The sequence below is a fragment of the Salvelinus alpinus genome, chromosome 6 (genome assembly GCF_045679555.1).
Source record: "Salvelinus alpinus chromosome 6, SLU_Salpinus.1, whole genome shotgun sequence".
Taxonomy (NCBI): Eukaryota; Metazoa; Chordata; class Actinopteri; order Salmoniformes; family Salmonidae; genus Salvelinus; species Salvelinus alpinus.
The window spans coordinates 36,638,299-36,663,506 of NC_092091.1; the positions used below are offsets into that span (position 1 = coordinate 36,638,299).

The 25,208-nt window shown below is 42.6% G+C and overlaps 1 protein-coding gene across 10 annotated transcripts in view; it reads left to right on the forward strand.

The window, feature by feature from the left end:
* LOC139578645 (KICSTOR complex protein SZT2-like) overlaps nt 1-25,208 on the forward strand; it is a 117,033-nt gene that overhangs the window by 335 nt on the left and 91,490 nt on the right. For all 10 annotated transcript variants that reach the window (XM_071406519.1, XM_071406520.1, XM_071406523.1 and 7 more), the window contains exons 2-19: nt 453-578; nt 882-1,055; nt 5,059-5,229; nt 5,466-5,609; nt 6,667-6,832; nt 7,083-7,189; nt 12,198-12,408; nt 18,632-18,802; nt 19,375-19,606; nt 20,179-20,308; nt 20,591-20,736; nt 20,980-21,132; nt 21,360-21,474; nt 21,778-21,983; nt 22,164-22,400; nt 22,585-22,663; nt 22,933-23,021; nt 23,261-23,429. In XM_071406519.1, the coding sequence (XP_071262620.1) occupies nt 453-578; nt 882-1,055; nt 5,059-5,229; nt 5,466-5,609; nt 6,667-6,832; nt 7,083-7,189; nt 12,198-12,408; nt 18,632-18,802; nt 19,375-19,606; nt 20,179-20,308; nt 20,591-20,736; nt 20,980-21,132; nt 21,360-21,474; nt 21,778-21,983; nt 22,164-22,400; nt 22,585-22,663; nt 22,933-23,021; nt 23,261-23,429 (2,826 nt within the window). The remainder of the gene's footprint in view (nt 1-452; nt 579-881; nt 1,056-5,058; nt 5,230-5,465; nt 5,610-6,666; nt 6,833-7,082; nt 7,190-12,197; nt 12,409-18,631; nt 18,803-19,374; nt 19,607-20,178; nt 20,309-20,590; nt 20,737-20,979; nt 21,133-21,359; nt 21,475-21,777; nt 21,984-22,163; nt 22,401-22,584; nt 22,664-22,932; nt 23,022-23,260; nt 23,430-25,208) is intronic.

Genomic DNA, 25,208 nt, shown 5'->3' on the forward strand with positions numbered 1-25,208 from the left:
CAGGGACAATTACAGTAGCTTGACAGGCCATATTTAGCTATAGCCAAGTTGTTTGGCCAGTGTCATGCCGTGCATCCCATGAGTCAAATTGGGATCAGATTGCTGCTCATTAAGCTTTGCAATGATGTCACACAGCGTAATGGCATATGATACTATTTGGAAAACCTTACACCCAGAATATGCTAAATGTTTAATGTTGTCAATGTATTGTGGTAAAGCCTTCATACTGACATAAATAAAGTGTATCTTCTTCCTAAGACAATATTGAACAAAAGGTACAGTGTCAGGATAGTCCTTCCTTTGCAGATGCAGTCTGCGACCTCAGTACCCATTAGAAAAGTTCATCAAGGTGTCAAACTTCACCAAGATATTTGCAGAAACATGCATGGGTGATCAGGCTCTGTCATTCTTTTCAGGAGAATACTATATGTTTAGATATTCTCTTTCTTCAGGTGGAGGAGGCAGACCAGGTGTACCTGCTGATGAAGGAGGAGTACCGTATCTCACGGAATGTACGTCTGGCCTGGTTCCTGGGCAAGCTCAACCAGGTCATCTGGCCGGTCCCAAAGTCTGAACTGGTGGGTTAATTAGCTCTACTGGAGGAGATGTAGCATGCTCCTAGATCTGTTGTGCTGTCTCGTCGATGACAACGACCATAGGGGTTGGAAAAACAGCATAAATAGATCTGGGACCAGCCCAGAGGAGATGGTTCAATCACTATTTTTATGATTATGATGTACTGATGTTCCCGCATGGTCCATATATACTGAATTGATGTGTCACTTCAAGTTGCTTTGAATGAAACTTAGCGTCTGCTAAATGATCATATTTACGTTGGGTTGTTGTTGATGATGATTGTTGTGGTTCCACCTACTGTGCAGCTGAACTCTGAGAATGAGCTGGATCTGCTCAGCATCTTGCCGAAGGGATGGCAGCCAGACTTTTCCCCCTCCACCATACCCTACCTGCTGGTACCTTCCACTCGGGTCACCTTCCTGGCCCGCAGGTACCGCTTCATCATCGAGCTGGACCTCAGCCCCTCCACTGGGATCGTGGTGAGTAAAGAGGCTTCTTCAACAAGTTACAAACTAGGCTACTAAACACAATCTAGGCTACTTGGGTTAAAACAGATACCTAATGGAGCAGGTTTTCCATTAGCCCGCAATTGCCGGCTTTTGCACCCCCCCAAAAAAAATGAAAAGCAGATTTATAAAACTGTGGTTGGCCAAAATGACCAGGAGAAAAAGCATCCCATTGTAAAATAATACTTTTTATTCATAGATGGAAATACCAGTTGACGGAAATACATCAATACCGTCATGACGGAAATACCGTCATGATTATCTGTCTGGGTTAATTTGCATAATATAGTGGAATTAAGTAGCTGTGTGTGTATTTTCGTTAATCATCATGTAGCCTATCTTAATTATCCAACACAACTATCACAAACATACAACATACAGAGAGGGATTTCTCCTGCAGCTGGCTTTTGTAATAAGCCCATTCATTGCGCAACAATTCTACATGCAATCGTGTGTTAAAATCTGTTTGTGCACGATTAAAAAAAGCTAGGCCTACTATTTTTAGCCTAATTGAAGGGCGCCTCACATTCAAGTGCAGGCAACAGACTATCAGCGCGTCACCACCACTTTACAATATGAGCTGGAGGCAGTATGCATTTTGAAAACATAGACCTACTTAATTGTTTGAAACCTGAATGTTTTACACCATATTATGAGGCGTGTCTTACCTTGCTTCAAAGTAGCCTATAGACAAATCCAACCATGGAAACGTGGAGGCAATTATTTTATAAAGACTTCATAGGTGCGTGAGTTTCAAGTTTGTGGTAGCTTACAATTTATCCAACCATTTGTACCCATCTGTGTGCCAGTTATGATTTTCAAATGTGCATTTCCATGGAAGAGTTTTTAATTTTAATAAAAACATTTTTGTTTCTTAAAATCGTCACGTGGTTAATCATAAAAATAAAAATTGTATAGATCTAAAAGTTCAAATTCAACTATTGCGAGAGCACCAGCCTCTGCCATATGGACACATTGACACACCGTGATCCATTGGCGGCTAAAGAAATTAGCGCATGGAACTCATAGCCTATAGGCTAATGCAGCCGTAGGCATGTAACTTAATTGTCAATTAAGTCCAAATACATAAAGCTGACAAAAACAGAAAATATGATACATTCAGGTTCTTTCAATTGCATTCCTCTCTAATCAGTCTGTCTGCCTCCCTTTCTGTAGGTGTTGAGCTACTCTATTTATCAATTCCCAATTACATATATTTACTGCTGGTGACATACAGTACCAGTCAAAAGTTTGGACACAGCTGCTCATTCCAGGGTTTGTCTTTATTTGTTTGTACTATTTTCTACATTTGTAGAATAATAGTTAATACAGTAAAACTATGAAATAACACATATGGAATTATGTAGTACACAAAAAGTGTTAAACAAATCAAAATATATTTTATATTTTATATTTTTCAAAGTAGCCACTCTTTGCCTTGATGACAGCTTTGCACACTTGGCATTCTCTCAACCAGCTTCATCTGGAATGCTTTTCCAATTAACAGGTGTGCCTTGTTAAAAGTTAATATGTGGAATTTCTTTCCTTCTTAATGAGTTTGAGCCAATCAGTTGTGTTGTGACAAGGTAGTGGTGGTATACAGAAGAAAGCCCTATTTGGTAAAAGACCCAGTCCATATTATGGCAAGAACAGCTCAAATAAGCAAAGAGAAATGACAGTCCATCATTACTTTAAGACATGAAGGTCAGTCAATCTGAAAAATTTCGAGAACTTTGAAGGTTTCTTCAGGTGCAGTCTCAAAAACCATCAAGCGCTATGATGAAACTGGCTCTCATGAGGACAGCCACAGGAAAGGAAGACCCAGGTTTACCTCTGCTACAGAGGATAAGTTCATTAGAGTTACCTGCACCTCAGATTTCAGACCAAATAAATGCGTCACTGAGTTCAAGTAACAAACACATCTCAACATCAACTTTTCAGAGGAGACTGTGTGAATCAGGCCTACATGGTTAAATTGCTGCAAATAAACCACTCACTACTAAAGGACACCAATAACAAGAAGAGACTTGCTTGGGCCAAGAAACCCAAGCGATGGACATTAGACCGGTGGAAATCTGTCCTTTCGTCTGATGAGTCCAAATTTGAGATTTTTGGTTCCAACTGCTTTGTCTTTGTGAGACGCAGAGTAGGTGAACGGATGATCGCTGCATGTGTGGTTCCCACCGTGAAGCATGGAGGAGGAGGTGTGATAGTGTCACCAGAAAAGCAACCCCACAACGTCTGTGATTTATTTAGAATTCAAGGCACACTTAACCAGTATGACTACCACAGCATTCTACAGCGATACGCAATCCCATCTGACCCAAAACACACCTCCAGGCTGTGTAAGGGATATTTGACCATGAAGGAGCGTGATTGAGTGCTGCCTCAGATGACCTGGCATCTATAGCCAGCAGCATACCGCCCTGCATACCACTGCTGGCTTGCTTCTGAAGCTAAACAGGGTTGGTCCTGGTCAGTCCCTGGATGGGAGACCAGATGCTGCTGGAAGTGGTGTTGGAGGGCCAGTAGGAGGCACTCTTTCCTCTGAAAAATATCCCAATATCCCAGGACACTGCCCTGTGTAGGGTGCCGTCTTTCGGGTGGGATGTTAAATGGGTGTCCTGACTCTCTGATGTCATTGAAGAGCCCATGGAACTTATCGTAGGAGTGTTAAACCCGGAGTCCTGGCTAACTTCCCAATCTGGCCCTCAAACCATCACGGTCACCTAATAATCCCCGCTTACGATTAGTTCATTCACCCCCCTCCTCTCCCATGTAACTATTCCCCAGGCCGTTGCTGTAAATGAGAAGGTGTTCTCAGTCAAATTACCTGGTAAAATAACAGATAAATAAAACATTAAATAAAGCTACAATCACCCAACCTCAACCCGTTTGGGTTGAGTTGGACCGCAGAGTGAAGGAAAAGCCAACAAGTGCTCAGCATATGTGGGAACTCCTTCAAGACTGTTGGATAAGCATTCCAGGTGAAGCTGGTCGAAAGAATTCCAAGATTGTTCAAAGCTGTCATCAAGGCAAAGGGTGGCTACTTTGAAGAATCTCAAATAAAAAAAGATATATGTTTAGATTTGTTTAACACTTTTTTGCTCACTACATGATTCCATACATGTTATTTCATAGTTTTGACATCTTCACTATTATTCTACAATGTAGAAAATAGTCCAAATAAAATAAAAACACTTGAATGAATAGGTGTGTCCAAACTTTTGACTGGTACTGTATGTAATGGGGAATTGATCAAAATGAACAATCAAAGGGCAAACAGTTCACAAAGTTAAACAATGAATGCTAAGAATTGGCGGGAGACTGCTGAGCCATTCTGGAGAGAGACTAGCCTATATATTTGCCACACACCCCTCCCCTTCTTCTTGTCTCAACATGTTATGTTATTCACAAGACACATTATGTTCACACACATTTGAATTACTTTTCACTGACAGCCGCGGGCCACGCACTCTGCCCAAATTGCGAATTTGAATTACCATAATCTAAATGTGATTTCTGAGCGTCGTAGGTGGATGCCCTAATGGGTTATGCAGCCAATGCATATGGTTCCGGTAAATTTCTCAAATGGCCAGTAAATTAAAATATTCCTGGTCATGTTGTCCGGCGCTACAATTTCCTAACGGAAAACCTATAATGGAGGTGGTTCTCTGAACCGCTGAGCTCCATTAGAAAACAAGCACGCCGTTATAAGCAATGGCATGCAGGAGACCTGGATTTGAACCCTACAATGTGTGCAATATAACTATTTTACAAGCATCTATGGGAATCTATGAAAGGATGCTTTTCTTTTTGACGGCAGGAGGAAGTTTACAATCCTTTATGAAAATCGTGCTACATATCACACTTTCATGCTATAGCTATTTTGGTCGACTGCCAAGAGCAGATCCTCCTCATGATGTGTTGTTTGGTGTGTTAGGTACATCATGTTAGTTTTGCCTTCTGTTCACAGGATGACAGCACGGGGGAGATGATATTTGATGAGGTATTCCATGCCTTGTCACGATGCTTAGCTGGACTGGTCCGACCCTTCAATGTTCCAGGCACAGATCTTGTTTTCCAGCCGGAAATCTTTGTCACTATCCTGGCTTATTCCTCCATTATTGGGCTCAATACACACCAGGTGATCATATTATTCATATCAAAATGATATACTACTTGGTGATTGAACGAGAGACAGATGAAATCATTATTTTGCTGGTGCAGGTAGATGTGCTACCCAAGGGGACGGGAACTATAGTAATACATTCTATTCATGTGAGCCAATGTAGCTGATTGTTAAGTGTATCCCTACTGAAAACTAGAAGCACTCTCCATCACACCTATAAGGAAACTGTGTTGTGTCTGCTTTGACTGTAGGTGTTGGTGCAGGGTTGTCAGCTGAATCGTACAGACCTGGTTCAGTTCCTACACCAGGTTTACCAGCAGCTGCGATCAGTGGAGAACAACATTGCAGAGGTCCTACAACAGCAGCACAGCCATCTTCAACAGCAGCACGACCAGGCAAGAGGACACATGGTTATTACAGTACTATATGGTTATTACAATACCTTTTAGGTCATCCGTCAATCTTTTTACTCTAGAACAGAACCATATAATTACATATGTATAATACAGTCAGGTCCAAAATTATTGGCACCCTTGATAAAGATGAGCAAAAAAGAGTGTATAAAATAAATTATTCAAATACAGAGCTATATGGTATGCTCAAAAAGAGGGGGAAATGATATTATTTTATTATATATATGCTAAGAGAAAGAGATTTGGTTAAAAAAAGTAGAAATCTCAAAAAGATAGGGGTCAAAATGATTGCCAACCCTAAAGATTCTTATAAATATAAACAAACAAAATTACATCTACATTAAGATTCTACTTTTAATTTTTATTAGTCGTATTTTAAGGAATTGTATTATGGCCTTCCATGGCTTTCTGTTTCACTGGGGTATAAAAATTAGGTAATACACATGTAAAATCACTTTGATAATCATCACCATGGGAAAAGGCAAAGAACTCACAATTGAAAGAGACAAATGGTCTCCATTGAAAGAACCCCATTGAAAACCTGTGGTTTGAATTTGAAGAGGGCAGTCCTTAAGTGCAGACGAAGGATAGCATCTGGAAAGGTTCTGTATGGTGTAAGGTCCCTCCCAATGTGGTCTCCAACACATAAAACATTTTAGAAAAAGGCTCAGTGTCGTTATCATCACAAGGGTTGTTTTGCGGAGTATTGAAAACGGGTCCAATCATTTTTACCTTAGATTTGAGATTTTTTAAATTATTACTTGTTTAACAAAATATATTTCTCTGAGGAATTGTATTAGTACAAAATAATATAATTTCAAAATTTTTGGGAGCAAAAATTTACAGTAGTTCAGTATTTGCATTATTTATTTTATACAGTTCTTTTGCTAATCTTTATCATGGGTGCCAATAATTTTGTACCTGACTGTACAGTATATGGCTCTGGAGTAGAGTATGACTATGAAAATGTTGTTAGAAGATGTTTGATATAATTTCCAGGTTGATCTCAGTTGATTATTATTCAATTTGTCTCTGATAGTCTGATGGGCCAATCCCGTGCTCCGGGCTTGGCAGTGACATCACCATGGAGGAGGTGCCTGTGAGGAAACATGGCGTTTCCATGGTGACTGCAGACGTCGGGCTGGTCAGCATGGTGCGACAGGGCATCCTAGCTCTACAGCTGCTGCCCCCCAACTCCTCCGCAGGTTGGTTAAGTCTGTCAATACCTTCACTGTTAAAGTTGAGCTTCTCAAGGCTGGTTCCATAGGGAGAAATGACACTTTGAGTCAGACTTATAAGGTCCTCCTTTATTACAGCCTATTGAGTGATCTAGCCAGGTCTGAAAGGGCACTATCGGAGTAATTGTCTAAAGGCACCATTCGAAGGGAGATCTGATTTATTTATATATGATTGATTATTTTAGACCTATGACACAGCTCCTGTCACCTCTCCCAGGTATAATCATCATCACAGATGGGGTGACCAGTGTGCCTGATGTGGCTGTGTGTGAGACCCTTCTGAACCAGCTCAGGAGTGGAACCATCGCTTGCTCCTTCGTCCAGGTACTGAAACATGCCACAACATATCCCAGTGGGTCAAACTGCTATTTGTATTCAGTCTACATTACAACATGACACACCATGAGAATTGCTGTCTGTCATCTACTGCATAGATTGTTGTATCTTCTCAACAGAGGCAGGCAACTAGCCTGGAATCCAAACTGAATCCATGCTCTGTTTAACTAAGTGAATCAAAGTGAAACGCAGCATGGATTCAGTTTGGATTCCAGACTAGCAGGCAACTGCCCTTTACAAAAGTCCATTTACTAATTACTGTCTAATATCTATCATTCAATGAAAGTACTTTTGTAATCAAATATATATGAATATATTTTTATGTACAGTGGGTATCGTAAGTGGGTATCATAAGTATTCACCCCCATTTTGTGTTACAAAGTGGGAATAAAATTTATTTAATTGAATTTTTGGTGTACACAAAATATTCTAATGTCAAAGGGGTTTTCCTTTCTAACATTTCTTAAAAAGTAATAAAAGTGTATGAAAACACGAATATACCTTGATTAGATAAGTATTTACCTCAGTCAATACATGTCAGAAAGAACTTTGGCAGTGATTATAGCTGTGAGTCTTCTAGGGTTAGTCTCTAAGAGCTTTGCACACCTGGATTGTGCAATGTTTGCCCATTATTCTTAAAACAAAATGTATGCTCTGTCAAGGAGTTGAGGGTCATGGCTACACAGCAAATTTCTAATCTTGCCATAGATAATCAAGCAGATTTAAGTCAAAACGGTAACTTGAAAATGCTCATCCAGAAGCGGCACACCTAGTGGCTGGGGACTTTAATGCAGGCAAACTGAAATCCGTTTTACCTAATTTTTACCAGCATGTCACGTGCAACCAGAGGAAAAAAACATTTGACCACATTTACTCCACACACAGAGACGCATACAAAGCTTTGGCAAATCTGGCCATAATTCTATCCTCCTGATTCCTGTTTACAAGCAACAACTAAAGCAGGAAGTACCAGTGACTCGCTCAATACGGAAGTGGTCAGATGACGCGGATGCTACACCACAGGACTGTTTTGTTAGCACAGACTGGAATATGTTCCGGGATTCTTCCAAAAGCATTGAGGAGTACACCACATCAGTCACCGGCTTCATCAATAAGTGCATTGACGACGTCGTACCCACAATAACCGCATATACATATCCCGACCAGAAGCCGTGGATTACAGGCAACATCCGCACCGAGCTAAAAGCTAAAACTGCCGCTTTCAAGGAGCGGGACACTAAACCGTACACTTATAAGAAATCCAGCTATGCCCTCAGACGAACCATCAAACAGCTAAAGCGTCAATAAAGGACTACGATTGAATCCTACTACTCCGGCTCTGATGCTCGTCAGATGTGACAGGGCTTGAAAACTATTATAGACTATAAAGGGAAACTGGATCCTGCAACTGGATCCTGGACTTCCTGACGGGCTGGCCCCAGGTGGTAAGGGTAGGCAACAACACATCTGCCTTGCTGATCCTCAACACTGGGGATCCTCAGGAGTGCGTGCTTAGTTCCCTCCTGTACTCACTGTTCACCCACGACTGCGTGGCCAAGCACGACTCCAACACCATCATTAAGTTGGCTGACGACTCGGTGGTAGGCCTGATCACTGACAACGATGAGACAGCCTGTAGGGAGGAGGTCAGAAACAAGACAACAACTTCAACCTCAATGTGAGCAAGACAAAGGATCTGATCATGGACTATAGGAAAAGGAGAGCTGAACTGGCCCCCATTTACATCGACAATGCTGAAGTGGAGCGGGTCGAGAGTTTCAAGTTCCTTGATGTCCACATCACCAACGAACTATCATGATCCAATCACACCAAGACAGTTGTGAAGAGGGCATGACAACATCTTTTTCCCCTCAGGATACTGAAAAGATTTTGCATGGGTTCCCAAATCCTCAAAAAGTGCTCCAGCTGCACCATCAAACATCCTGACCGGTTGCATCTTTGTCTGGTATGGCACCTGCTCGGCATCTGACCGTAAGGCGTTACAGAGGGTAGTGCATATGGCCCAGTACATCACTGGGGCCAAGCTTCCTGACATCCAGGACCTATATACTAGGCTGTGTCAGAGCAAGGCCCAAAACATTGTCTGAGACTCCAGTCCAGTCTTAGACTGTTTTCTCTGCTACCGAACGGCAAGCGGTACCGGAGCGCCAAGTGGTACCGGAGCGCCAAGTCTAGGACCAAAAGGCTCCTTAACAAAAGCTACCCCGAAGCCATAAGACTACTAAACAATTAATCAAATGGACACCCGGACTATTTACATTGACACCCCACCACCCCTTTGTTTTTACACTGCTGCTACTCGCTCTTTATTATCTATGCATAGTTAGTTTACAAATTACCTTGACTAACCTGTACCCCCGCAAATTGATATTGGTACCGCTACCCCCTGTATATAGCCTCTTTATTGTTATGTAATTTTCTTGTTAGTTTTATATTTTTATTTTTTATTTTATTTTATTTAGTAAATATTTTCTTAATCAACAACACAGTTCAAGAAATGGAGTTAAGGGCTTGTAAGTAAGCATTGCACGGTAAGGTGTTCTGTTCGGTGCATGTGACAAATAATACAATTTGATTTGATTTGGCCACTGTCTTCTTGGAAGCAACGCCAGTGTAGATTTGGCCTTGTGTTGTAAACTCAGCAAAAAAAGAAACCTCCCTTTTTCAGGACCCTGTCTTTCAAAGATAATTTGTAAAAATCCAAATAACTTCACAGATTTTCATTGTAAATGGTTTAAACACTGTTTCCCATGCTTGTTCAAAGAACCATAAACAATTAATGAACACGCACCTGTGGAACGGTCGTTAAGACTAACAGCTTACAGACGGTAGGCAATTACAGTCACAGTTATGAAAACTTAGGACACTGAAGAGGCCTTTCTACTGACTCTGAAAATCACCAAAAGAAAGATGCCCAGTGTCCCTGCTCATCTGCGTGAACGTGCCTTAGGCATGCTGCAAGGATTCATGAGGACTACAAATGTGGCCAGGGCAATAAATTGCAATGTCCGTACTGTGAGACAGGATGGACAGCTGATCGTCCTCGCAGTGGCAGACCACGTGTAACAACACCTGCACAGGATCGGTAAATCTGAATATCACACCTGCGGGACAGGTACAGGATGGCAACAACAACTGCCCAAGTTACACCAGGAATGCACAATCCCTCCATCAGTGCTCAGACTGTCCGCAATAGGCTGAGAGAGGCTGGACTGCGGGCTTGTAGGCCTGTTGAAAGGCAGATCCTCACCAGACATCACCGGAAACAACGTCGCCTATGGGCACAAACCCACCGTCGTACACAAACCCACCGTCGTAATCTGGAGCGGGATCGATTTGGAGGTGGAGTGTCCGTCATGGTTTGTGGCGGTGTGTCACAGCATCATCGGACTGAGCTTGTTGTCCTTGCAGGCAATCTCAACGCTGTGCGTTACAGGGAAGACATCCTCATCCCTCATGTGGTACCTTTCCTTCAGGCTCATCCTGACATGACCCTCCAGCATGATAATGCCACCAGCCATACTGCTCGTTCTGTGCGTGATTTCCTGCAAAACAGGAATGTCAGTGTTATGCCATGGCCAGCTATGAGCCCAGATCTCAATCCCATTGAGCACGTCTGGGACCTGTTGGATCGGAGCGCTAGGGCCATTCCCCCCAAAAATGTCCGGGAACTTGCAGGTGCCTTGGTGGAAGAGTAGGGTAACATCTCACAGCAAGAACTGGCAAATCTGGTGCAGTCCATGAGGAGGAGATGCACTGCAGTACTTAATGCAGCTGGTGGCCACACCAGAGACTGACTGTTACTTTTGATTTTGACCCCTCCCTTTGTTCAGAGACACATTATTCAATTTCTGTTAGTCACATGTCTTTGGAACTTGTTCAGTTTATGTCTCAGTTGTTGAATCTTGTTATGTTCATACAAATATTTACACATGTTAAGTTTGCTGAAAATAAATGCAGTTGACAGTGAGATGACGTTTCTTTTTTTGCCGAGTTTAGTTTAATGTCCTGCTAAAAGGTGAATTCCTCTCCCAGTGTCTGGTTGAAAGCAGACTGAAGCAGGTTTTCCTCTAGGATTTTGCCTGTGCTTATCTCCATCCCGTTTCTTGATGCAGCTACCACTACGCTTGAAAATAAGCAAGCACTTACTCAGTGATGTGTTTTGTTGAACGTATGTGATTTGGTAGCGCTTAACACTCGTAACCTAGCGTGGCTGACACGCGACCCACATGACTACACAGCAGGGATGTAGAGAGGCTAGTGTTAGCAAGACTATAACTCATACCTGTCCTACCCCACATTTTTCAGGAATATTCTTATGTTACTGAATGTATCTAGAGTATTTTCAGATTTCGTTATCAACAAGTATGGTAAATGTAACTTAAAATCAACAGTGTAATGTTTGGATTCAGTTCTGTCAGGTGAACTGTTGTGTCCTCAACTTTGGTCTAATAATTGTCCCATATTCTCCAACGGTTCCCTTTCAATTGCTACCATGCTTATGCTTTTCATATTTATTCTGTCACAAATATTTAAATTTAGCCCTATCCATATTGGCCAATTCCCATGTGTAAACCCACATTTTAGTTTCAACTTCCTTGATGTCCACATCACCAACGAACTTTCATGGTCCATACACACGCAAGCCTAAATGACTCCTGAACTAGTTCAGGCTTGCGTCAACAAAGGGGGTGAATACTTATGCAACGACTATATTTTAGTTATTTAATTTATATTAACTTATAATTGTTTGTAGAATTTTCTTTTCACTTTGACATTATGGAATATCTTCTGTAGATCAATGACAAATGTACAATTAAATGCATTTCAATCCCACTTTGTAACGCAACAAAATGCGAAAAAATATCCAAGTGGTATGAATACTTATGTACCCGCTGTAATTTACATATTGTGGAGAGTCTGTAGTTGTGATTTGTTTCATATTTTGTTGCTATTCTCTGTGTCTGTCTGTTAGGTGGGTGGGGCCTACTCCTACAATTGTAGTTTTGGGTACATCCCTAATGTTGAGTTGATGAAGTTTATCTCCCTGGCGACCTTTGGCTCCTACCTGTCCAGCTGCCCTGAGCCTGATCTGGCCAGTCAGGATATGAACACCTACCACAAGGCCTTCCTCACATACTCCTTCCTCAAGACCAGCGAATCCATGAACCCTGAGTACTACTGTGGTAAGAAAGAGCATGGCATTCGTTAAGGGTTGGGCCGATTTATATGATTAAGTTGAATATTGTGATATTTGACATTGACAATGTTTCAAGTTTCAATGTGTATTCGCCACGAGCCTAGGATACAACAGGTGTAAAACAGTACAGTGAAATTCTTAACTTGAGAGCTCTTTCCAACAGTTCAGTGATGATGATGATAATAATAGAAAATAGAACAGTTTCTATCCCCAAGCCATAAGACTGCTAAATAGCTAACAAAATGGCTACACCCTTGTATTTTATTTATAGTTTCTAAGCACACTCACAGGACTTTACACACTCACTCACTCACTCACTCACTCACTCACTCACTCACTCACTCACTCACTCACTCACTCACTCACCGACTCACTTTATTTGCTTACGCACACACAACATGCACACACATTTACACTGACTCCACACGCACGGACACACACTCACATACCATCATCATATACACTGCTGCTAAACGGTTTATAATATATCCTGATGTCTAGTCACCTTACCCCAAAATATACAGTACCAGTCAAAAGTTTGAACACACCTACTCATTCCAGGGTTTTTCTTTATTTGTACTATTTTCTACATTGTTGAATAATAGTGAACACATCAAAACTATGAAATAACACATATGGAATCATGTAGTAACCAAAAAAGTGTTAAACAAATCAAAATATATTTTATATTTGAGATTCTTCAAAGTAGCCACCCTTTGCCTTGATGACAGCTTTGCACACTCTTGGCATTCTCTCAACCAGCTTAATCTGGAATGCTTTTCCAACAGTCTTGAAGGAGTTTGCACATATGCTGGGCATTTGATGTTTTTCCTTCACTCTGCGGTACAACTTATCCCAAACTCAACTCATTGGGTTGAGGTCGGGTGATTGTGGGGGCCAGGTCATCTGATGCAGCGCTCCATCACTCTCCTTGGTCAAATAGCCCTTACACAGCCTGGAGGTGTTTTGGGGGTCATTGTCCTGTTGAAAAACAAATGATAGTCCCACTAAGCACAAACGAGAGGGGATTGCATATTGCTGCAGAATGCTGTGGTAGCCATGTTGGTTAAGTGTTCCTTAAATTCTAAATAAATCACACAGTGTCACCAGCAAAGCACCCCCACACCATCACACCTCCGCCACGCTTCACGGTGGGAACCACACATGTGGAGATTATCCGTTCACCTACTCTGCGTCTAACAAAGACAGCGGTTGGAACCAAAAAATCTCAAATTTGAACTCATCAGACCAAAGGACAGATTTCCACCGGTCTGATGTCCATCGCTCGGGTTTCTTGGCCCAAGCAAGTCTCTTCTTGTTATTGGTGTCCTTTAGTAGTGGGTGGTTTCTTTGCAGCAATTCGACCATGAAGGCTTGATTCACGCAGTCTCCTCTGAACAGTTGATGTTGAGATGTGTCTGTTACTTGAACTCGGTGAAGCATTTATTTGGGCTGCAATCTGAGGTGCTGTTAACTCTAATGAACTTATCCTCTGCAGCAGAGGTAACTCGGGGTCTTCCTTTCCTGTGGCGGTCCTCATGTGAGACAGTTTCATCATAGCGCTTGATGGTTTTTGAGACTGCACCTGAAGAAACCTTCAAAGTTCTTGAAATTTTCCAGATTGACTGACCTTCATGTCTTAAAGTAATGATGGACTGTCGTTTCTCTTTGCTTATTTGAGCTGTTGTTGCCATAATATGGACTTTGTCTTTTACCAAATAAGGCTCTCTACTGTATTCCACCCCTTCCTTGTCACAACACAACTGATTGACTCAAACTCATTAAGAAGGAAAGAAATTCCACAAATTAACTTTTAGCAAGGCACACCTGTTAATTGAAATACATTCATGAAGCTGGTTGAGAGAATGCCAAGAGTGTGCAAAGCTGTCAAAGGCAAATGGTGGCTACTTTGTAGAATCTCAAATCTATTTTGATTTGTTTAAGTCCTCAACTGGCAGCTTCATTAAACAGTACCCGCAAACACCAGTCTCAACGCCAACAGTGAAGAGGCGACTCCAGTATGCTGTTTAATGAAGCTGCCATTTGAGGACTTGTGAGGCGTCTGTTTCTCAAGTAGACACTCTAATGTACTTGTCCTCTTGCTCAGTTGTGCATCGGGGCCTCCCACTCCTCTTTCTTTTCTGGTTAGAGCCAGTTTGCGTTGTTCTGTGAAGGGAGTAGTACACAGCGTTGTACGAGATCTTCAGTTTCTTGGCAATTTCTCGCATGTAATACCCTTCATTTCTCAGAACAAGAATAGACTGACAAGTTTCAGAAAAAAGTGATTTGTTTCTGGCCATTTTGAGCCTGTAATTGAACCCACAAATGCTGATGCTCCAGATACTCAACTAGTCTAAAGAAGGCCAGTTATATTGCTTCTTTAATCAGAACAGCAGTTTTCAGCTGTACTAACAGCGAGTAGCAGCAGTGTACAAAACAAATGGGGGGGGGGGGTCAATGTAATAGTCCAGTATCCATTTGATTAATTGTTCAGCAGTCTTATGGCTTGGGGGGTAGAAGCTGTTAAGGAGACTTCTTGTCCTAGACTTGGCGCTCTGGTACCGCTTGCCGTGCGGTAACAGAGAAAACAGTCTATGTCTTGGGTGACTGGAGTCTCTGACAGTTTTATGGGCTTTCCTCTGACACAGCCTATTATATAGGTTCTGGATGGCAGGAAGCTTGGCCCCAGTGATGTACTGGGCCGTACGCACTACCCTCTGTATAGCCTTACGGTCAGATGCCGAGCAGTTGCCATACCAGGCAGTGATGCAACCAGTCAGGATGCTTTCGATGGTGCAGCTGTAGAACTTTTTGAGCATCTGGGGACCCATGCCAAATGTTTTCGGTCTGCTGAGGGGGAAAAGGTGTGGCCGTGCTCTCTTCACGACTGTCTTGGTGTGTTTGGACCATGGTAGTTCATTGGTGAACTTGAAACTTGAAACTCTCCACCCGCTCCACTACAGCCCAGTTGATGTTAATGGGGGCCTATTCGGCTCGCTTTTTCCTGTAGTCCACGATCAGCTCCTTTGTCTTGCTCACATTGAGGGAGAGGTTGTTGTCCTGGCACCACATGACCAGTTCTCTGACCTTCTCCCTATTCAGACCCTTTACTCAGTACTTTGTTGAACCACCTTTGGCTGCGACTTCAACCTCGAGTCTTCTTGGGTATGACGCTGCAAGCTTTGCACACCTGTATTTGGGAAGTTTCTCCCATTCTTCTCTGCAGATCCTCTCAACCTCTGTCGGGTTGGATGGGGAGCGTCACTGCAAAGCTATTTTCAGGTCTCTCCAGAGATGTTTGATCAGGATCCCTGTCGCTGAAAATCATCCTCACAGCATGATGCTGCCACCACCATGCTTCGCCGTACGGATGTTGCCAGGTTTCCCCCAGACGCGATACTTGGCATTCATGGCCAAAGAGTTCAATCTTGGTTTCATCAGACCATAGAATCTTGTTTCTCATGGTCTGAGAGTCCTTTAGGTGCCTTTTGGCAAACTCCAACCACACTGCCATATGCCTTTTACTGAAGAGTGGCTTCTGTCTGGCCACTCTACCATAAAGGCCTGATTTGGTGGAGTGCTGCAGAGATGGCAATCAATAATCAATCGACAGCATATTAATGGAATAATACATCTAATCAATCATGATTTTAGCAGTAGCATATGTTGTGTCTGAGTGGGTGGATAGTCTGTGGGAGTTGTTGTGAGCCTTTCACAGTCTTATGGCCAGGGGATAGAAGCTGTTTAGGATTCTGTTTGTCAGTGATGCACTGGGCCGTCCTCACCACCCTCTGTAGGGCCTTCCCGTTGCGGGCAGTGCAGTTGCCATACCAGACCGTACGCACTACCCTCTGTATAGCCTTACGGTCAGATGCCGAGCAGTTGCCATACCAGGCAGTGATGCATCCAGTCAGGATGCTCTCAATGATGCAGCAGTAAAAGTTGCTAAGGATCTGAGGGGCCATGCCAAATCATTTCATCCTCCTGAGGGAGAAGAGGCATTGCCGTACCTTCTTCACAACAGCTCTGGTGTGAGAGGACCATGCTAAGTCCTCGGTGATGTGGACACTGAGGAACTTGATCATCTCTACCGCGCTCGTTGATGTGAATGGGGGTGTGGACCCCCCCTGTTTCCTGTAGCCCACAATCAGCTCATTGGTCTTGTGGCGGGATAGGTTTTTGTCCTGGTACCACACTGCCAGTTATCTGACCTGCAGGCTGTCTTATCACCGTTGGTGATCAGGCCTTCCACCGTCGTGTCATTAGCAAACTTGATGATGGTGTCGTGCGTGTTGGTAAACAGGGAGTACATGATGGAGCTGAGCACACACCCCTGGGTGTCCCCGTGTTGAGTGTCACTGTGGCAGAGGTGTTGTTGCCTACTCTCACCACCTGGGGTCGGCCCGTCAGGAAGTCCAGGATCCAGTTGTAGAGGGAGGTGTTCAGTTCCAGGATCCCAAGCTTGGTGACGAGTTTGGAGGGCACTATGGTTTTGAATGCTGAGCTGTAGTCGATGAACAGCTTCCTCACATAGGTATTCCTTTTGTCCAGGTGGGAGAAGGCAGTGTGGAGTGCATCGCCTGAGGATCTGTTGGGGCGGTATGCAAATTGGAGTGGGTCTGGGATGATGGAGGTGATGTGTGCCATGACCAGCCTTTCAGAGTACTTCATGATTACAGATGTTAGTGCTGCGGGGCGGCATCCATTGTAGCAGGTAGCCTCCTAAAGCATGAAAGACAAAGAGAATCTAACTGCCGATAGTCTTCCTATCGGTGCTTATCACAGTGGGAGGCTGTTCCTTCTCTTGTTAGAACAAAAGCGATACCTGCTGCTTGCTGACCCAGTAGCGACAAACCTACCGTTTCTACTTGTAGAATTGCACTGCTCGTCATTGGCCAACAACTTGGAGCCAATCAGAGAGCACGTTCGTGGGGGAGCCAACAGGAGTGACAACAAAATGCAATGTAGGCAATGGGATGGTAGCTAGCAAAGTGCACAGACACAATGCACACAACACTAAATACTTCTTCCAAGCTAGCTAACCACTGTAGCTAGTATTGACATTATAATTAAAGGTGCAATATGCAGACTTTGTCTACTTTTTGTAATCCGTAATGGACTGTGTCCCCTTCCACATGCGTTGACCATCAGTGCAATAGCATTCCACCTGGTTTCTATATTGTCCTTTTGCCTGTTTGACGGCTCTGCGGCGGTCGTAGCGGGACGTCCTGTACATGTTAGTGTCCTCATCCATAGCCTCGGGGTTGGCTGCGATAGCCCTGTGTGCAGTATCTCTCTGCTTTAGTGTATACCTCAGTGTTAATCTAGGGCTTTTGTTGGGGAAGCAGCGAAACATCACTGTGGGGACAACGTCAGCGATGCATTTCCTGATGAAGCGCCATACAGGTGCAAGATGCCCGAGATGTGAAGTGCAAGACGATATATCATGATGTGAAAGACTATACTCTATTTGAACTTTACAAATCAAAACTGTACAGTTTTAGCACTTAGGCTGTATCAATATGTTGAAAATGAAGTTGTCTTTCTGCTGCTGTGTCCCCGATCCCATCAGAGTGCAATTTTGGCTGAAACAAGTTTGTTTTAAATATAGTGTTCTTGATTGTACTCGTTAGTGCTCTCTGTGACAGCCCAAACACAGTGGCTTTTAAGCAAGGCTCTTGTCATTTCCAAACACCCTGCCATTATCTCTGAATCGTGTTGGAGACACCCACAGTGATGGCTGCTCACTGAATAGAAGTCTGTTTTCATAGTGAGAGGTTTAGCATAAAGAGATGCAGATGAAAGTACAATGTTTAATGGCTGGGTCTGACTTAGACATAATGAAATGGGTTGTCTTTTTTTTCCTGCTGCTTTTTAGAGTACTTCCTTCCCAATATATCTCTTTACGTTAGCTAGTATACCTACCGGTAAATTATTTTACTGGGCGAGAGCTTGTCACAGTGGAGATATCAACAGAGGAAGTGAAAATGCATGATGTTGATAATCGTACTTTCATTTCATATATGCTTTTTTTTTCTCTCACATCCCTTCACTGCTTCTAAAATATAGCATTGAGGTAGAGAAATGATCCAGTGCTCCCAGGCAGTTCAGCAGACATTATTTTCATTAAAAGGCAGACTAATTGCCTAATTATACGCTGTTGTAAACGTTGAACATCTTGTTGGCATGTTCCAAATTCTGTTTTCCAGTGTCTCAGCACAAGCTGTTCAACGAGCACCTGGTGTCGGCCAGTGGGAACCCTGCGCTAGTGATGAGGAGGAAGAAGCACACAGAGAAGGAAGTGCACGCCCACCTGGTCAGTGTGGTGTCGGTCAGACTGAGAGAGGGATACACCATCAGGGAGATCAACCTCACTAAAGGTACCGGCTCACACCAGCCTCAAGCCTTACCTCGTCCCAGGCTAAATTGCTAACAAAGATAGAGGCTGGAAACACTTTGCAACAAAGTGGCAGTGAAAGGGGTGCGGGTTAAAATTGAGATGGGAGAGAAAGAGAGCCTATTACAGCTCTGTTAGATGGGACTTGCAGAAAATCACAACAAAAAAAGAAATGTTCTATCACAGCGACCATGTTATTTGTTTCCGATCCAGTTGCACTGCTCACACTTTGAAAGTCCACAATCTAGAGAGGAGGTTCTAAGGGTTGTGCTAGGTGGTGATTGGCTGAGAGATCAGCCAATTCGTCCGCTGACTGCCATAGACTTCCAGTCAAGTCCGCTCGGAAAGTAGACGTCTCGACAGTGAGAGAGCAGGAAGGTGGGATTAGACTCTGTGGACTTTCTACTGTCCACAGAAGACCCACGATATAGAACATCTGTTTTACTGCAAGTGCATCCACAAGGCCAACTTTCTTCCTCTTTTCCAGACTCTATACAGTGTTAAATAAATCAAACTACAAAAATGTTTCAATTTGTGTTTTGGTCCCTCCCGTAGGTGGCACCCAGCTGGAGGTGAAGCTGGTGTTGCTGTGGAAACACAACATGCGTATAGAGTACCTGGCAGTGGCCCAGTGGCCCCTGGATCCTGCCAAGAGGACCACCTGGGTAGAGGTCACCATGGAGGGAAGCTACGACATCCTCCATGATATCAGCTGTACCATGAGGAAACCCATCACCTCAACCTACCGTACCTCCGTCATCAGGCGATTCTGGAACACACTGCAGAGGTGACCTTTGACTCACCTGTATTTACCTGGCTAGGGAAACTGCTAGGGAAACACCGATACAGCTCATTGTCAAGGATACCTTTCTATTTAAAAATATATATACTCCTATAATGGATAATCATAGAACCTACTTTAAAACTGTTTTAAAGCAATTCTACACATTTTGCCTTGTCTTATGCCGTGTTCTTATGCTATCTGAGTGACTCAAACATATCAAAATCAATGGGGTCCACATACCATTTTTTTAAATGTTAGATTCTCTCTAACTGTCTAGTTTTTATTTTGGTGATTGTTAGTTCTCAACGATGATCTTATTTAAACATATATACTGTAGCTACATTATCAATTGTATATACTTTGTCTCTGGTTTTATTCATTTAAGTTTACACTGAAAACATTTTATTATACCGGAAATTATTAAAACAAATAATTATAATAATAATAATAATTTGGAGTGGCGTCAGTAAATATAGGGGAAACACTGAATTGAATTCGAAGTGCAAGATTTTGAACGTGTATACTGTGAATTTGTCCTGATCAGACACATGTTATTATGCTCTTTGTCTTCACAGTATAAACCAGACAGATCAGATGCTGGTCCACCTGCAATCCTTTAACTCTCTCCCAGAGAACTACACAATCCCTGAGAGCACCAAGAACGGAGTTCCTCTCTTCTACATCCCGCCTGGATCCACCACGCCTGTATGTACTTTGTCTGCTCTGGTGTCTCCTTTACACTTACTAACACTGATTTTTCAAATTCATTATTACATTGACCTATATTCATAAAGCTGATCTAGGATCAGGTCCCCACTTTATGTAGTTTGTATTCATGATGCTCTAGACAAAACTCATCTTATAATCACAAAGGAAAAACTGATCCTATATATCCTACTGTTCTGAGAGACACTTTATGAATATGGGCCATTGGTCCTAGTGACCTAAGGACAGGTAGTCACAGTGTTCCTCTGCTGTTTCCTTCAGGTTCTCTCCCTCCAGCACAGCGGCTCTAAGGACTCCTCCCAGTCCCAGTTTGCCTTCTACTGGAAGCCCATCCTGTCCATGGACGCCAACTTCTGGCAGAGATGGCTTCACATGCACCGCATTGCTATCATCCTGGAGCACGACATGTGAGAGATGGTTTATAGATACGACACCAACTTCTGGTGTCAATTTCTTAAATTACAATGTTGTGTCAATTCATATTGATTTCATTTCTCCTTTTAGATGTCATGTAAAGTGATGCATCACTGAGAGCAGTCATTTAGTATAATTAGTCAAATCTAAGTAGAATCTACAAGTGTGCAGGTTTCATTTTAAAAGTATTTTCCCAGTCATTGTAATGGTGATCTCCTGTCTTCTCTTCTCTGCAGGCCTGTGCCCAAGCACCTCCACACGGCTGGTAGTAACGGGCGTTTCAGCACCATCCAGTGTCGTATCTCCCACTCAGCCCTCACCTCTTTACTGAGGGACTGGAGCAGCTTTGTACTGGTGGAGGGATACTCATATGTCAAGCTCATATACAGGTAGAGGCAGAGAGACTCATGGGAAATGTTGTTCACATTGTGGAGTGAGATAGAACTGTGTTAAAATAATATTTGTTTTTTCTTTCAAATGCTTAAGCTGTTATTCAATGAACCAATGGAATAGTCTCAAAATATACTAAAACACATACTATTTTAACCCAGGTCTGGATTGAGCTACAGTAAATGACTGGAGTAAGGTTTTAATGAATGTCCTGTTCTCTCCCCAGTGCCTCTGACCAGCCCCCCAACTCATTCTACCTGGTGCGTCTGATCTCCAAGGCTCCCTGCATGGTGCTGAGGCTGGGCTTCCCTATCGGCACCCTGGCCCACACCAGGAACAAGGTATTGGACATGGTCCACACCGAAAACACTTAACAATTTTTGAAAAAAATATATATTTTGAATCTCAAGAGCTGTGTCTATTTCTCCTCACTAAATGGATCTAACAAGCAGAAAGATGTCAGTCGCTAGGTGAAACATCACTTTTTTATACTCAGAATGTTGCAACCCTCTGTTGGTGTGACCTTTTGTTGCCGTTTATGTAAATCCTGAACAAGGCCGAAAAAGGCAAGTGAACTGAACTGTTTGTGAGGGAACCAACACATCCTATTCTTCAGCTTAACCTTTTCTCTGGCCCACTTCCAGATAGTGGATGAGCTGCGGGAGCAGATCCTGAGGCTTCGCTTCCCTCACCGCGTCCAGAACAAGGAGGCTACACCCAAGACCAAGAGGAAGATTCTGGGGCACGCATCCCCCTCCAAGTCTCCTCCTCTCCCTGCTCCCAAACCTGCGCTGTCTGACCGGCCATGTGTGGTGGTCCTCAACAAACCTCTGGAGAAACTACTCATCAGGTCAGTGGAATGTTGTCAGATTTGTGCCTTGGGCATGGCCGTTTTTTTCAGCTACGTGGCTTATTACTGTAGATTTACAATTATTGAGGTCATAACACAAAGTATCAGACCTAAGTTTGGATTATGAAGATATTTTACCCAATTATGAACACTCTAATGGTGTCCAATATCCTCCTGTAGGTACGAGAAGCTCCCGTCCGACTTCCGGACCCCGTTTATTCTGAACATGGAGAACTTCACCCAGCCCACCAACATGACCGTGCCCCTTAGCATGGCAGCCAATCGGACGGCCTCGTCCACGCTGGCGTCTCTGTCCCGCTACTTCCTCCACCAGCGCTGGGTGTGGACGGTGCAGAGCGGCCTGGGTGCTACCGTACCGCTGCAGGCTGTGGTTCATATACTGTCCATGCTGTCTGAGTGAGTCCCACTGGCATGTCTAATGTTACCTGACTCGTGCACTATGTATGTCATGTTTGTGAAGACTCTCCTTACGAATATAAATGAAGTCGTCATTATCATAGCAGAGAGTTGTTAGGGAGGTCTTAGGAGTGCTAACATCTTCTGACTTGTTGCCTGAAAATGTTTTTGAATGTTTCCCAAGGATTCGCCTCTCTGAGGGCTTTCATTTTGCTGCCAGTGGAGAGGGCATAGTCAACATGGTGACTGAACTGCCAATGAAGGTGAGAGTAGCATGCTGGGGCACTTAGGGACAGCAAATATTTACTAAACCCATATGAACTCAATAGAAAAACCCTCTCACTAAACCTTTGAGTACTAATGTAGCGTTGTCTACATTAACACTGAAAGGAAGATTAGGCTACACAATACACACATACATATGTTCTAATCTGGACATATTGAGGCCAGACAATTTATTGCTGTATAGTGTTTGCATTGAATTCCTATAAAAATCCCATTGTAATGATGCCTTGTGATGGTGTGCTCGTAGGGGATGCCAGAGGCGGTGGACAGAGAAAGTCACACCTGTATCGTCCAGTATATCCTGTTTCCACCTCACTCCACCTCTACCAAGGACAGGTGAGACTGAATTCCATTTAATATTTGGCCATTGTTTCTATTGCTTTAGTCCACCAGTTCTACACATTCTCCAACCGTATCTTCAAATATTATCAAATTATTTTATTTAGAGGAACAGTTACATTTCGAATTACTTTTTTAATTTTTTAATTTTTTTTTTTACCTTTTGAACACTTTGGTATATGCATCTGCTTGTCTCCTCCTGTCCTGACCCCTTGTCTTCCATCATGGGTCTCCAGTTTCTCCACAGACGATGACAACGACACAGAGGTGGAGGCCATTGATGTGGACACAGAGCTCAACCTGGTGACAGAGTGTTGGGTAGAGCCTCAGAGTGGGACAGTATGGAGCCCTAGAGACCAACACAGACACTTCCAGGAGCTCACCTACCAGGAGATACCACAGGCGGTCAGTATCAATCGCTTCATCGCTTAATCAAATTGATCTTCTTACATTCTCAGCTGTTGTCAAAGGTACTGTCGCTATTCAGTAGTACAATCACCGATTAATCCAATTCACCAATTTGTATAGTATTACAATACTGATAGAGATGAAGTTGAAGCGTGTGTACATATGCAGCCAGAGGATGGACTAAGTCTGGATGGACTAAGTCTGGTTTCTTTAAGTCCGGTTCCTTTCTCTTCATTTGATTGATTGTAATAGTGAGTTTACTTGAATAACTGCCTATGGAAGCACTTCTCTCAGTGAGAAGTGTATTACATGTTTGCGTGAGCTACACACGCTACCTTTAGATTCTTGATCCTAATGATATAGGCCTAAGTGTAAAACGGACGAGGTGATAGAGCAACAGCCCTGGAGTAAAAACCAAATGCGTGTGGTTGGAGAGAGGGTTGGTTTTACAGGTTTACTCGTTCTAGATTGTCAGTACTGCATGTCTTCTTTGCTGTCGTGCCATGGCTGTGTCAGAGTCGATTGTAAGTTAAACTTATGTATCCCTTCATGGGTAGTGTGATGCGTAAGACACATTTTTACAGACAATCATTAGCGGCTATTAAAATGCAAGTTCCTTTCTCTTTCTTTCTTCTTGTTGGAATATAACAGGATATAATAAGGAGTACATTAAATATGTCTCTCTGCCGATAGGCTGTGTGCATGTACTGGGCATAAAGAACTGGTCTTGTGATATTTCTAGGTATTTTTCTTTCTTTTTTCTAACAATTGGATCCAATGAACTGAGCAGGCTGGGCTGACATGCTTATAGCCTTTTCTAGGACTTTCTTAATATGAGCATGAATCTATATTAATAATCTATTGAGCTCACAAGTAACGAATTAATCTGTTATTATGGTGGGAGATTACAATATGATTATAAGTACCTCAATGGATCGTGAAGGAAATCACACTACAAACTATCACCTTCATGCACTTAAAGAGATCACAAATATCATGGATACATTAGAACTAGTTGATATATGGAGGCTGAAAATCTCTGACCTAGTGAGATATACATGGAGGAGGCTTAATCAAGCTAGCCGACTTGACTACTTCCTGGTCTCATTCTCATCAAACGATTAAAAAGTATTAATAGGAGACAGAATGTAATTGAACCTTCATCTAATTGGCCTCCACATAACTCACAGAATTTCCACGTGGATATTGGAAATGTGATCAAAGCCTACTGGATGACAATTTGTTCTTAACTAAGAGAAGATAATTCGTCATTAACTTTTTTTTGCACAACATAGGTACAGCAGATCCCCTTATTGTATGAGACACCTTTAGATGTACCTTTTAGAGGCCATTCAATACAATACTTGTCATTAAAACTAAAGCAGTTTCGGTCAAAAGAGATTAGACTAATAAAGGAAGTAACAGCGCAGGTAGATAGTAATGGAATCTGTATTATATATGCACAAAATAAGTTAGTGGAAAAACAAAAAGAATTGGAAGAACTTATTCAAGAACAATCAAGTGTAATTTATTACAAAAATAAAGCGAATTGGATGGAAAATTGCGAAAAATGCGCTACGTTTTTCTTGAATCCAAAAATAATTTACAGAAACTTGTTAGAAATGACAGTCATCCATGATTCAGCAAATTATATTTTGAAAGAGGAAGAAAAATATTTGAAGCATGTTTTCTTTTCAGTCTCCTCCATCTCCACTGAATGATTTTAACTGTAAAGATTTATCTCCTAATAATAATATTTTTTTATAAAATGACAAA